The sequence below is a fragment of the Microcebus murinus genome, chromosome 2 (genome assembly GCF_040939455.1).
Source record: "Microcebus murinus isolate Inina chromosome 2, M.murinus_Inina_mat1.0, whole genome shotgun sequence".
NCBI lineage: Eukaryota > Metazoa > Chordata > Mammalia > Primates > Cheirogaleidae > Microcebus > Microcebus murinus.
This window is the reverse complement of record NC_134105.1, coordinates 102615167-102629032: the sequence shown is the minus strand read 5'-3', so window position 1 is coordinate 102629032 and position 13866 is coordinate 102615167. Positions and strand designations below refer to the sequence as shown.

General features: G+C 47.8%; 2 protein-coding genes across 8 annotated transcripts; one reads left to right on the top strand and one right to left on the bottom strand.

Annotated features, from left to right (window-relative positions):
- The first annotated feature begins 2019 nt into the window (after positions 1-2019).
- On the top strand, positions 2020-4889 carry JTB (jumping translocation breakpoint). The gene is made up of 5 exons (XM_012791254.3): positions 2020-2487; positions 2648-2685; positions 2892-2974; positions 3426-3505; positions 4550-4889. The coding sequence occupies exons 1-5, from the start codon at positions 2405-2407 to the stop codon at positions 4704-4706; spliced, it is 441 nt and encodes a 146-aa protein (XP_012646708.1). The 5' UTR covers positions 2020-2404; the 3' UTR covers positions 4707-4889.
- A 112-nt stretch (positions 4890-5001) lies between these two features.
- CREB3L4 (cAMP responsive element binding protein 3 like 4) lies at positions 5002-10838 on the bottom strand. Of its 7 annotated transcripts, none has more exons than XM_076000151.1 (10): positions 10309-10838; positions 10003-10180; positions 9604-9771; positions 9245-9385; positions 6481-6573; positions 6241-6347; positions 6061-6129; positions 5861-5945; positions 5575-5671; positions 5002-5443 (listed from the first exon to the last, which is right to left on the bottom strand). In XM_076000151.1, exons 1-10 carry the CDS (start codon positions 10332-10334, stop codon positions 5250-5252), a joined length of 1158 nt encoding a protein of 385 aa, XP_075856266.1. In that variant the 5' UTR covers positions 10335-10838; the 3' UTR covers positions 5002-5249. The 7 variants fall into 7 exon arrangements, with proteins under 7 accessions (XP_075856266.1, XP_075856263.1, XP_012646735.1 ...); XM_076000148.1 differs by having other exon boundaries at positions 9245-9366; positions 9525-9771; positions 10292-10836; XM_012791281.3 differs by having other exon boundaries at positions 9245-9366; positions 9525-9771; positions 10309-10836.
- Between the last annotated feature and the right edge of the window lie 3028 nt (positions 10839-13866).

Below are 13866 nucleotides of genomic sequence, written 5' to 3'. Positions count from 1 at the left end.
AAGGGTAGAAGCTGTAGTCTTTAGGTTAGAAAGATGCCTTGGAGGAGGAGAATGTGGAGTAGAGTTAACAAGAAATATGGAGATGAGCCCTCCCCTTGCCCCCTTTTTTTTTGGAGACAAACCTAGAGTACAGTGGTGTCATCAGTGCTCACTGCAGCCTTGAACTCCTGGGCTCAAGAGGTCCTCCTGCCTCAGCCTCCCAAGTAGCTGGGACTACAGGCTAACACCACCACACCCGACTAATTTTTCTTACTTTTTGTAGAGATAGGGTCTTGTTATGTTGCCCAGGCTGGTCTTAAACTCCTGGCCTCAAGCAATCCTCCCACCTTGGCCTCCCAAAGTGCTGGGATTACAGGCATGAGTTTCCACACCTGGCTCCCCCTGCCCTTTTTTTTCTTGAGAATAGGGTCTCAGGTCTTGCTTTGTTTCACAGGCTAATCTTGAACTCCAGGCCTCAGGGGATCCTCTCACCACAGCTTCCTCAGTAGCTGGAATTACAGGCAAGAGTAACTGTCCCCAGTGAGCCATTTGATCCTGAGAGCTGAGATTCATATTATTTTATTAGTGCTTCATATTTATATGAAGCTTATTTTAAGTACTTCCTTGTCTATCTATTGAGCATCTAAGAAAACTAAATCGTATGGCCCCATTGTCTGGGAGGCTGTGGATAACACATATATGTGAAACTAGGAGGCAAATTAGGGCAAAATTAGCATAGTGACTAATATGTTACCAGACAGTAAAGCAGGAATTGACTATGGGTCAAGTCACTGCAGTTCTGAGTATATATCAAGGTTTACCTCCATGGGAATGGAAATCAGTCATAAATCTTTCGACTGGGAATTGAAAGTCTAGGCTTAAACCCCAGTTTTCCCACTCAGCAGCTTGGTGACCTTGGACAAGTCACTTATACTCTCTGAACTTACTCATAAAACAGAGATAACACATTTCATTTGCATCTCAAAAAATTCTAGAAAATGCACATTAGCATCTTTGTTTTACACAGAACACTGAGAGCCAGATGCTGTCCTAAGGTCATGTAGCTAATAAGCACTCAACCTAGACCTAATATTTCTTTTTTTTTTTTTTTTTTTTTTGAGACAGAGTCTCACTTTGTTGCCTAGGCTAGAGTGAGTGCCATGGAGTCAGCCTAGCTCACAGCAACCTCAAACTCCTGGGCTCAAGCAATCCTTCTGCCTCAGCCTCCCAAGTAGCTGGGACTACAGGCATGCGCCACCATGCCCGGCTAATTTTTTCTATATATATTAGTTGGCCAATTAATTTCTTTCTATTTATAGTAGAGACGGGGTTCTCGCTCTTGCTCAAGCTGGTTTGGAACTCCTGACCTCAAGCAATCCGCCCGCCTCGGCCTCCCAGAGAACTAGGATTACAGGCGTGAGCCACCGCGCATGGCTAGACCTAATATTTCTTGAAACTTCAAATCTCATGCCCTTCTCATTGCACTAATGATTATTCCATTATGTAGGAGCAAGGGAGAGTTGAGAACATTTGAGAGGTTATCCAGAAGACCAGTTCTGCGTAGTTTAGCAATTAACATGAGAGGAGGTAACACTGTTCACCTGTGTAGTGGAGTAGGCACCCAGAGACAGAGGAGAGTTTCACCTTCACCAGGTGTCTCGGATATTCCTGTTCCTGCAGAAAGGAAAAAGTGCAGTTTCATCTCCATTCCTTGACCTCCAAACCAACTTCTCCACTGGACCATCGCAGGCGAGGACGATGAGATGGCGAAGGGTGTCAGAGAGGCTAAAGCTTAATGGTGAATCCCAGATTTTCAAGAAGGCAGCAAAGTCCTGGGAGGGCGAGGTATTGTGCCTTTTTACACCTTCCTGGTCACCTAGCCCAGAACGGAAAACAGGAGAACAGCGAGTCGAGAATCCCGGCGAGCCTCGGCAGCCGCCATTTCCTCCATTCTCGCAAAGACTACCGGCGCCACAATGCAACGGGGCGCTGAGCCAATTCCCAGGGAGCAGCGGGCGAGGCGCCACCGACTGCGAAAGACTACAAGCCCCAGTAGGCGCCGACACGCCGCGCCCGGGCCTGCGCCCCAGGATGCTCCGCGGGGCAAAATGGCTGCGCCGCGGGCGGAGGCCGAGGGTAGCTGGTGCTAGGCCCGTGTGTCCCCGCCGGCTCTTCCTTTAGGACCCTGCGGGTTCCGCGGAAGGACCTCGCGTCCCTAGCCAACAAATGCATATGGGCTTTTCTCGCTGTGGTCACAGGGACGTGCCGACAGAGCCTTTGCCCTGATAGGCAACCCCGGCATTTAGCCGCCCGGACCCGGAACATTTGGAGGGCTGCCTCTGCACTCCGAGGCACGAGGGGAGACGAGCAGGTCCCAGTGTTCCGCCAGGTGCGAGACTGAGCCAGGTGTGACACTGAGCGATCCATGCCTGCAGGCGCGGGGAGGCGTGGCCTCCCCCACGGCCGCCACCTCTGCTGGTTGCTTTGCGCTTTCACCTTAAAGCTCTGGTAAGGAGGGGCGAAGGGAGGGGAAAGGAGGGCACAGAAGGACCGGATCGTCCCTACCTCCGGAAATTGGGGAGACCTTGTCCATGGACAGCGGTGGTGGGGTGCCCTGTGTTTTGGATTCTGACTTTTGCCCCTTCCCCTCTTCCTCCACCCGCTGCAGCCAAGCAGAGGCTCCTGTGCAGGAGGAGAAGCTCTCAGGTGGGTGATTGTCTCAGAACCCGACACCCCCATAGCTTTTTTGGTTTTGTTTTTAATGTCTTCCCCATATACCAAGAGCACAGGTGGAAAAGGACAGCACCATATGGAATGAGGGCAAGCGCTGTGCTGGGAAGTTGGATGGGCAGCACCTTTTGGAGAAATATTTCCTGAATGGTCTGGGGTTGGCATTTCTTTCCTCTTTTTAGTGAGCACCTCAAATTTGCCGTGCTGGATGGTGGAAGAGTTTGTGGTGGCAGAAGAGTGCACTCCATGTTCTAATTTTAAGACTGTGAGTATGTTTTCTATCCTTTTTTTCCTCACATCTAAGCAGTCCCCAAGTCTTATTAAGTGAGCTTTTGCATTCTTTTCTTACTTATGCTTGTGGTCTCACTATATGTCAAAATCTGCATTTGTCTTTCTTCTGAAAATGTGCCTCGTTTTTTTCTCAAGTTAATGGCAGTATTCAGCTGATAACTCTGTTCTGTTAATTTTTAGTACAGTGGGCTATGGAACCTGTCCTCACTTCTCTTTAGACTATTGCCCTTGAACTGTTCTTTCTAATACACATTACTAATCATGCAACCACTACCTCCACTATCTGAATCAGAAATCTTCATTAACTCTGTTGCCTGCCAACGCTTAACCATAGCAGTTGGGCTTCTGCCTCTTCTGAATGTCAGCCTTTCTGTTTTTCCTGCTGCTGCTTCCTAATATGTGCATTGGTCCTTTTCTCCTGGCAGAAAACTACCCCTGAGTGCAGTTCCACAGGGTATGTAGAGAAAATCATATGCAGTTCATCTAAGAAGAATGAGTTCAAAAGGTGAGTGCCATTTGTCTTCTCTGAGATCACCTCCTTTGCTCCTATGACTTTAGGTAGGTGGTCCCATCTCTTCCTCCTGGTCTGTGGGTAGCATGACATATTGACAAGAAGAGGGGCTGGGCATGGTGGCTCACGCCTGTAATCCTAGCACTCTGGGAGGCCCAGGTGGGCAGATTGCTTGAGGTCAGGAGTTCGAAACCAGCCTGAGCAAGAGCAAGACCCTGTCTCTAATAAAAATAGGAAGAAATTAATTGACCAACTAATATATAGAGAAAAAATTAGCCGGGCATGGTGGCACATGCCTGTAGTCCCAGCTACTTGGGAGGCTGAGGCATTAGGATCACTTGAGCCCAGGAGTTTGAGGTTGCTGTGAGCTAGGCTGATACCATGGCACTTACTCTAGCCTGGGCAACAAAGTGAGACTCTGTCTCAAAAAACAAAAAAAAGAAAGAAAAGAAGAGGGGATTTGGAGCCAAATTCCTTGAACCCAAGTCCCAGCTTTATTCTTTAGCACTATGTTATTGGCCATATTTTATCATAGGTAAAATTGGTTAATTCTAACTCTGCTTATCTCACCAGAGGATAAATTAAATGATATATTTGTGAGGGATTTGTGTACTTTAAATATATCAGAAGGCTGACTCTGGGGCAGGTGCAGTGGCTCACACTTGTAAACCCGGCATTTCAAGGCTGAGGTGGGAGGACTGCTTAAGGCCAGGAGTTTGAGACTAGCCTGGGCAACATAGCAAGACCTTGTCTCTACAATTTTTTTTTAATTAGCCAGGTGTAGTGGTGTGTGTAGTCCCAGGTACTAAGGAGGCTGAGGTTGGAAGGATCTCCTGAGCACAGGAATTTGAGGCTGTACTGAGCAATAATTGCACACCTACACTCCAGTCTGGGCAACAGAGTGAGACTCTGTCTCTAAGAAAAAAGAAGGCTGACTTTTCCTCTTGGATATATCTTGGTTAGGCTGAAGTAGAAGGGAGATCAGAGGGAGAAGCTGTCTGGCCTACCCTGGCAATAACTGTTCCTTTCTGCCCTCAGTTGCCGCTCAGCTCTGATGGAACAACACTTATTCTGGAAATTTGAAGGGGCTGTCGTGGGTGTGGCCTTGATCTTCGCTTGCCTTGTCATCATTCGTCAGCGACAACTGGACAGAAAGGCTCTGGAAAAGGTCCGGAAGCAAATCGAGTCCATATAGCTATATTCTACACTTTTATCCTGGGTCTTAGAGACCCTATCTCAGACAGAGAAAGTGAAATGAACTGATTTGCACCCTTGGTTCTTTGGAGCCTTGTGATGGTATCCCCTTCTCCCATATTCCTCTTTCAGATCATTAATGAACAGAATAAAAAGAGTAAAATAGTTTTCTTCCCTACTATAATTTGGAGCAAGAAGTCATGGGGACAGAGAGGGAAAAGGGGTGGCAACTTTAGGCTCCAGTCTACCAAATACCTATCTTCCCCTTCTACTTATTTAAAACTTCCGAGATAAAATTTCAGCTAAAAAGTTTATTTTTCAGTCAAAACTTGTTTTTCCTCAACCCTATCCCCAAAGAAGAAATAAATCACAGATACATAACAGAAGTATTTTAGGTGTCCTCTCATATAGGTAGATCAGGCCTCAGGTGTCCTGAAGTGATTCCGACCTTTGAGAGCAGAGACACCTGAGTGGGAGTCCCAGGGGGAAGCCCTGGCGTCCTCGTTATGATTGGGAAGTAGGCCAGGAAGGCCTCTGTTCCAGTTCACATCTCATCTGCATGCAGCACTGTTCTGATGTGCCCACTGGGTCCTGTCTTTCCTTCTGTCTTCTCAAGCGGTGTCTTTGTTGAGCCGTTTGTACCCTTGGCTCCAGGTGGTTCCCCCAGTCTAGACTCTGGCACTTGAGTCTCCAGATTTTCTGTCATGTCCTTGTGGGTCAGGATATTTCTGGAAATCACTGGGAAGGGAAAGGAAAAAGGTTAATTGTAGAGTGTTCCCCTGGGTGGGGGACCCTAGACAGGACAGGACCTCCCTCCCGCTCTTGACTACCATGAGTTACCAGGGTCCCTCCCTGCCCTTGCCTCTCACCTCCATGAGGCTGGTAATCCTCAGGCCCAACTTCTGGTAGACCCTGAAATGGGCTGAAGCTGGGCAGAATGATGAGAGCCAGGGAAAAAATAAGGATCTGGGAGGAAGCAAGAGGACAATTGGGCTGTGGGGACAATAAAAGAAGGGAGCAGAGGGCAGAGTGAATGTAGGGCAGTTGGGATTATCAAGTAAGAAAAGATAGATGTGCCTGGGTGGGGGGTGTTGGGATGGAAATGGGGTGGAAGATGGTGGAGATGGGGGGAGATGGGAAGTAGACTAATGGTACCAGAACACAAGTGCTGGTCTGGGCAGCTTTGCTGGAGGTTTGAGCAATGAGTGTCTGCAGTTGGCGGAGCTGAGCCACCAAGGAGCTGGGAAAGGAGGAAAGAAGAGTTAGTATTTTCTGGGAACCAGGACCCAAGAATGGTGCCCCTGTGTACTGCACCCTCACCACTTCCAGCACATACACACTGTGCTTTCACTTACATGTTGTGCCTCTCCAGCTCCTGGACTTTTTTCTGTAGTTCCTGGTTCTGTGCAGAACAGGCTGCCACCCTAGAGATTGTGGAGAGGTAAGACAAGGCTTAGCAATCTGAGTCCCTTACCGTGCCTGCCTTGGTGAGGAAGGGGGCCCACAGGAAGTCAGAAATGTGAGCCCAAACATACCTAACCTCTAGCCCATCGATGTACTCTTTCTTCCGCCGCCGACTGTCCTGAGCTGACTGCTTGTTACGTATTTTCCTTCTGACCTTCTTGAGGACCCTCTCCTCTGCCTGGAGACCCAGGGTGTGTCATTTTTGGATCCTTAACTTCCCCCAACTCCCCAACTCTTCCCCTGGGATGTTGGCTCCTGGGAGGCCATGGTGGAGCCCCTGGTTTGGGATACTCTTCGGGGAAGTGTGTTACCTTGGTGAGAGGCAGGTTAGAGGGGAGAGAAACCCCTTCCTGCCCCAGCAGACGCTTCTCCTCATCTGTCAGGAACAGGGTTTGACATGGCAGCTGGGGGCGGTGGGCAGGAGAGAGGAGGTAGTTTTGTTATATGCTTTACCCAGAGACTTAGGACCTTGGTACTCTGAGCAAGCAAGGGAAGGCCTGCACCTGCCTGTCAATCACAGGGAGCACCCTGGGACAGTGGCCTATTCTCTAGGGTCTGAGCTCCACTTTTCAAACTGAGGCTCTGGCTGGGTGCAGTGGCTCACGCCTGTAATCCTAGCACTCGGAGGGCGAGGCGGGTGGATTGCTTGAGGTCAGGAGTTTGAAACCAGCCTGAGCAAGAGTGAGACCCCGTCTCTACTATAAATAGAAATTAATTGGCCAACTAATATATATATATAGAAAAAATAGCCGGGCATGGTGGCACATGCCTGTAGTCCCAGCTACTCGGGAGGCTGAGGCAGAAGGATTGCTTGAGCCCAGGAGTTTGAGGTTGCTATGAGCTAGGCTGACGCCACGGCACTCACTCTAGCCTGGGCAACAAAACGAAATTCTGTCTCAAAAAACAAAACAGGCCGGGCGCGGTGGCTCACGCCTGTAATCCTAGCTCTCTGGGAGGCCGAGGCGGGCGGATTGCTCGAGGTCAGGAGTTCGAAACCAGCCTGAGCAAGAGCGAGACCCCGTCTCTACTATAAATAGAAAGAAATTAATTGGCCAACTAATATATACAAAAAAAAAAAATTAGCCGGGCATGGTGGCACATGCCTGTAGTCCCAGCTACTTGGGAGGCTGAGGCAGGAGGATCCCTTGAGCCCAGTAGTTTGAGGTTGCTGTGAGCTAGGCTGACGCCACAGCACTCACTCTAGCCTGGGCAACAAAGCGAGACTCTGTCTCAAAAAAAAAAAACAAAAAAAAAAAACAAAACAAAACAAAAAAAAAAAAACTGAGGCTCTGTTCCCTGCAAGACAAGGAGTTCCCAACAAAGTATGTAGAGAAAGTAGATGGTACCTGTAGTTAACCTGAGTTGATGGCAACTGAGTCCTTCCCTTTCTCACTAGTATTTCTTTTTGAAAGATTTATACTTCACTTTGTGACTTAAGAAGAATTTGTTGAGTATTGACAAAATGTTTTTAAAAGGGAAAAGAAAAGAATTTGCTTCAATTTTCAGACTGAGGCTCTGTCCCCTCTTGGCTTTTGCCTCCTGATGGTCTTTGGCAAACCATTTTCTATCTGTGTTTCCTGATGCTCCCTTCTTTCTCTGGTGACTGTTTGAACTACTAGAGGGGTGAGTCTTCCAATCCACTAATGACTGAGAATGGGGCCTAGAGAGTTTTATTTAGAAAACAAAACAACCAAAGATACACTGATACTTCTAACGTACACCCAAATTTAGAAGTGTTAGAACTTTTTTTTTTTTTTTTTTTATCAGACAGAGTGTCGTTCTGTTGCTCTAGGTAGAGTGCAGTGGTGTCGTCAAAGCTCACAGGAAGGAACCTCCAACTCCTGGGCTCAATCAATCCTCCTGCCTCAGCCTCCCTAGTAGCTGGGTCTACAGGCACATGCCATGATGCCTGGCTAATCTTTCTTTTCTTTCTTTTTTTTTTTGAGACAGAGTCTCACTCTGTTGCTCAGGCTAGAGTGCCATGGCATCAGCCTGGCTCACAGCAACCTCAAACTCCTGGGCTCAAGCGATCCTTCTGCCTCAGCTCAAACTCCTGGGCTCAAGCGATCCTTCTGCCTCAGCCTCCCGAGTAGCTGGGACTATGGGCATGTGCCACCATGCTCGGCTAATTTTTTCTATATATTTTAGTTGGCCAATTAATTTTCTTTCTATTTATAGTAGAAACGGGGTCTCGCTCTTGCTCAGGCTGGTTTTGAACTCCTGACCTTGAACGACCCGCCCACCTCGGCCTCCCAGAATGCTAGGATTACAGGCATGAGCCACCGCACCTGGCCCTAATTTTTCTATTTTTAGTAGAGACAGGCTCTCACTCTTGCTCAGGCTGGTCTCCAACTCCTCACCTCAGGTGATCCTCCTGCATCAGCCTCCAAGAGTGCTAGGATTACAAGCATTGGACTTTTTAAGGTTCCTCAGCCCAAGATTCTAAGACGCTTGGCTTCTGGTCCTAGCTTCAACTACAGGTTTAAAGAAAGGCTAGCACCTGTGCTCTGCCATTTGGGCACAAGGAGTACCTTCCAAGGTAAAGTCCCCCACTGTAGGACCCTGCTCAGCCAGCCTTGGGAAAGGCATCTAATGTGATCCTCTGCTGCTCTGTTGCACTGGCCAGTGGGTGCCTACTGGGCAACTGTTCCAGTGGAAACTGCTGCAGTCATTTAGCCTCCTTCACCCTGTACCCAGTAACCAGTTGGATCCCAGGTGGCCTGTCCTATTTCCATGCCCTGACCCAGGCTAAGACAATGGCTCTGGCTAAGCATAAAATGCACACAAGGTCTAGGCTTCCTCCTGAGACCTGTTCCCAGATTCTCCTACCCCACCTTCTCTTTAACTGAGTCCCCATCACCTTATCTCCAAGGGCTCTCTCAACCCCCTTGCCCTTTCCTGCTCTTAAAATTGTTCATGTCTCCTTGGTCTTCAAGCCCAATGCAGGAAAAATTGGGGCAAAGACAAGAGTTCATCATCAGTTTCCCCTTCCTTTATTCTCCTTGCTGCCATCTGTGTGATTATGTATGTGTGTATCAGGGAGTTCTGATGGTTCTGGCTGACACCAAGACTCACCAGGGTTGCAGGAGGCACTGGGGCTATGGTGCCTGCCCTGGGCAGGATATGGGCATTGGCATCAAAGGGCAGCTCACTGACCATGCAGACATCAGGCACCAAAAATGATGGGGTCCACTGATCTGAGGGAGACAAAAGTGGCTGGGAGAAAGGAGATAGAGAGTATACCCTGACAGCAGCAGTGCCTGGGTAGTGGCACAGGTTGAGGAAACCCCTTTAACTCCATACCTAGGGCTGGACCTAAAAGGGCCCTTGTCCCGTTCCCACAAAGAACACTGACCTAGCTGGATGGAGATGAGCCCTACATTGGGTTCAGCTTCCCCTTGCATCCTCTCCAGGGCCCCTGCCTCATAGACAACCTTATAGAGGGCAGGAGAACAGGGTGCTCTGGGGGGAGGGGGACTATCTTGATGGCCAGGGTCCTCAGAGATGGCACTGTCACTGCCAGGAGATGCTTCTGAGCAGTACACTTCATTGGGATCAATGAAAAGCTTCAGGAAATCTTCAGGCTCACTCTCTTGAAGGCCCTACAGTAGGAGAGGGAAGAATTTTAGAAGTCCTACCTGACATCAGACCTAGATGATTCATGCTTCAATTTCAATCCTTTCTTTTCTTGGCCATGGAGATAGTTGTAACTCATGTCTACTTTGGGGTCTCTGTTTCAAGACCTCTTGCCAACTGGGGATTGAAGCCTGTTGGGGTTTCTTATCACAGAGTTGTGCCTCAACCCCACCCCCAGTCCCATTTATCACACTCACACAGCCATGGCCCCCACTGGACTCCAAGCCTTGCAGCCCCTGTTCTTGTAGCCTAGTCACCGGGATCTCTGGAGGGGGACAGTGGAGTCCCAGCTCCGGGAAGGATCCCATCGAAAAGATATCTTCTGGGGGCTCCAGCCACGAGTCCAGGAGGTCAGGGGTTCGGAGATCCATGCTTCTGTGGGAAGGTATGAAGCACGGAAAGTTGCAGAAGGGGATGATGGCTGTCCCCTATCCCACACGGCTTCTGGGCTCCTCTGCTCCCTCTTCCATTATCCCCCTTCCTCACCTGTGCAGCCCCCTCACCTGTCGCCTGGAGATCTCGCCTCCATCTTTCTCTCACAGGTTCAGACAAACGGAGCCCCCCGGGTATTACCTGTTCCGAAGAACCCAGCCCTGCCAAGCCTACCTAACCCGCCGACCGCCCCAAACACTACACCTTTTCTTTCCTCCAGGATATTGCATCCTGGACCTGCCCAGACAAACCCCGCCCTCAGCCTTATACCAGGAAAGTGGGTGGCACCCTGCGAGGAGCCACTGTAGGGCCGCTGCATCTGGGAATAGGGGATTAAGAGGCTGCGCGTCCACAAACGGAATTTAAGGAAAACATACGCAGCCGCGCCCTTCCTGCCTCAGTTTCTCCTAGAGATAGTAAATCTTCCTGAGAGTTTAGCGTCTCCTCAGGAAAGAACAGAGAGGGCTGTCACCGGAGCACAGGACGCTTGAGTGCCTGTACTCCAGCCACCACTGCAGCGATGTAAACAAAGGCAGGAAGAGTGGGGAGGCTAGCGGGAGAGTTACGGAGGCCTCCCCTCCCCCCACGCGTGGCGCTCTTCTACAGTTGCGTCCTGATTGGAAGCGAAAGACTTAAGAGTTTGAGGGGCAGGGCATCCAGCCAATGGCATTACTCTCGCGAGGCCGGCTCCTCCGTAACTGGTCGGAATAGGCTGTCAGAGGGAAGTCAGGCCAAAGTGGCCGCCGTACTATTATTTGTCAGGCGGAGATTGGGTTCCGCCGGACCAACGGGAGGCTGAGAGCCAAAAAATGAGTTGCAGGGAAGTTGGGGAAAAGTTCCCAGAAAGTGGGGAGGAGCAGCCTGGATCGGTTTCGCTTACCACGTGACTCCGAAGCTCAGGTTATTACCTAGGCGAGGAGTAAATAACCTGTTGACTCAAGTTTAGTGACTGTGGGCTTTGACTCCGCGGGCAGAAAGTCGCGCAGCCGCGGTTTTTCCAAGTCTGTAATCTCTGCATTGTGCTACTGATGAAGAACAGCGGTTACACCCACACACTCACTGGACTCTGTTAACTAATGGAGGGACAAGGGTCTGGAAAACTGCAACAAGTTAAAAAACCTTTTGTGTTTGATTTGGGAATTTGTTTTACTGTCTGCGTGTAATTACCAGCAACATTATATGTCCTGCATTTGTACAACTTGCAAAATGTTTTCATAAACATTTGTTCCACAACAGCTGAGGCACATAGGGGAGGTAATTTTTTTGCTATGAGGAGACAGAGGTCTATGACTAGAAATAAGTATTAACAATACCAAAATTCAGGATTTTTTTTTTTTTTTTGCCTTAGTCTAATGTCTGACAGTCCCGAAATTTACTTCAAATAAAATGATAGAGCTACAGGTATGATTTTCATCTACCTGTCTCCCCAGTGGTATTTCAGATAAAGGGGAGCTGGGTGAGTAAAGCAGGGAAGTTTAGGGTGTGGATTCAGAATTCAAAGTGGTATTCATTTTACTTGTGAAGATTTTAGTGGGCTAAGAGTAAAGACAGGAGCAGGATCCAGTATTTACTGAGCAACTATTATATGTCTGGCATTTTCATGTTACTTATATAATTCTCATAGCAACTCACAGCTGACCAAGAGAAGTTAACTTTCTCAAGGTTACTCTGTAAGTAGCTGAACCGAGATTGGATGCTTGAGCTGTATTCTTCACACTATACTAAGCTGCCTTGCTGGGCTTTCCCAAATTTCCCAAGTCTCTCTTTCCTGCTCATCTGTGCATCCTGCTCAAGTAGTGAAGACAAAGCAGGCTTCCTAGGTTGATGCAGAGGTCGAAGGAAAGCAGAGCTGTTCTTGTTTGGATCTTTCCTAGAGCAAGAAAGGTGGCTAAATACATTTCAAAGAGTTTCCTGCAGCCTGTATGTGCAGGGATGATTAAGTGGAAAATGTAGTTAGCTTCCCTTAATGTTAGAACTGGAAGGGCCCTCTGCCATCATCTGCTAGTTTAACTTCCCTCTTTCCCCTGACTTATTAAGGTCTGGAGAGGAAAAATGACTTGCCTAAAATCACACATCAAATTAAGGTAAAGTTCAAGAGATCTATTGTACAACATAATGACTATAGTTAATTACAGTGTATTGTATACTTGAGAACTGCTAAGAGAATAGATTTTAAGTGTTCTCACCACAAATAAATATGTGAGGTAATGCATGCCAGCTTGATTTAACCATTCTGCAGTGTATATATTTCAAAGCATCATGTTTTATACCATAAATATATATAAGTTTTATTTGTCAATTTAAAAATAAATATATGTGTATATGTAATTTAAGGTAGAGCTGGTCCAGGTGTTCTGACTCCCGATCATAATTCCTTATCAAAGTTACTAATTACCAATAATCTTTTTTCTTTATAGAAGATACTTCAAGACAAATTACCGATAATCTTTTTTTTCCTTTTTTTCTTTTTTTTTTATTTCGGCATATTATGGGGGTACAGATTTTAAGGTTTCAATAAATGCCCATTCCCCCCTCCCCCCACAAGTCTGAGTCTCCAGCATGACCATCCCCCAGATGGTGCACATCTCACTCATTATATATGTATATACCCACCCCCCTCCCCCCACCAATAATCTTGAAAGCATAATTTGCCACAAACCATGACGTGCATAATATTCCCTTGAATAATCTGGAGTTCTCTCTAATAGTAATTTCCATTTTTTTTTCCATTTTTTTTTAAATTTCCATTTTTTTTTTATTTTGGCATATTATGGGGTAAATTTCCATTTTTTAATTAAGAGCTTGGAACTGCAATGACTCTTAGTGAATGGTGAGACACAAATACCCTCATTTACTTGCATCCTGATCTTAAAGTCCTATAGATTCCTTTCTCCTAGACATCCTCCCTCAACAAATCTTCACATTCTCCCTTTACTTAAAGAAGTTGCTGGCCGGGCGTGGTGGCTCACGCCTGTAATCCTAGCTCTCTGGGAGGCCGAGACGGGTGGATTGCTTAAGGTCAGGAGTTGGAAACCAGCCTGAGCAAGAGCGAGACCTCGTTTCTACTATAAATAGAAAGAAATTAATTGGCCAACTAATATATATAGAAAAAATTAGCCGGGCATGGTGGCGCATGCCTGTAGTCCCAGCTACTCAGGAGGCTGAGGCAGGAGGATTGCTTGAGCCCAGGAGTTTGAGGTTGCTGTGAGCTAGGCTGACGCCATGGCACTCACTCTAGCCTGGGCAACAAGTGAGACTCTGTCTCAAAAAAAAAAAAAAAAAAAAAAAAAAAAGAAGTTGCTGATGGCTGTGTGGGGTGGCTCACGCCTGTAATCCTAGCACTCTGGGAGGCTGAGGCAGGCTGATTGCTCGAGGTCAGGAGTTCAAAACCAGCAAGAGCAAGACCCTGTCTCTACTAAATATAGAAAGAAATTAATTGGTCAACTAATATATATAGAAAAAATTAGCCGGGCGCATTAGGTGGCGCATGCCTGTAGTCCCAGCTACCCGGGAGGCTGAGGCAGGAGGATCGCTGGAGCCCAGGAGATTGAGGTTGCTGTGAGTTAGGCTGACGCCAAGGCACTCACTCTAGCCTGGGCAACAAAGCAAGACTCTGTCTCAAAAAAAAA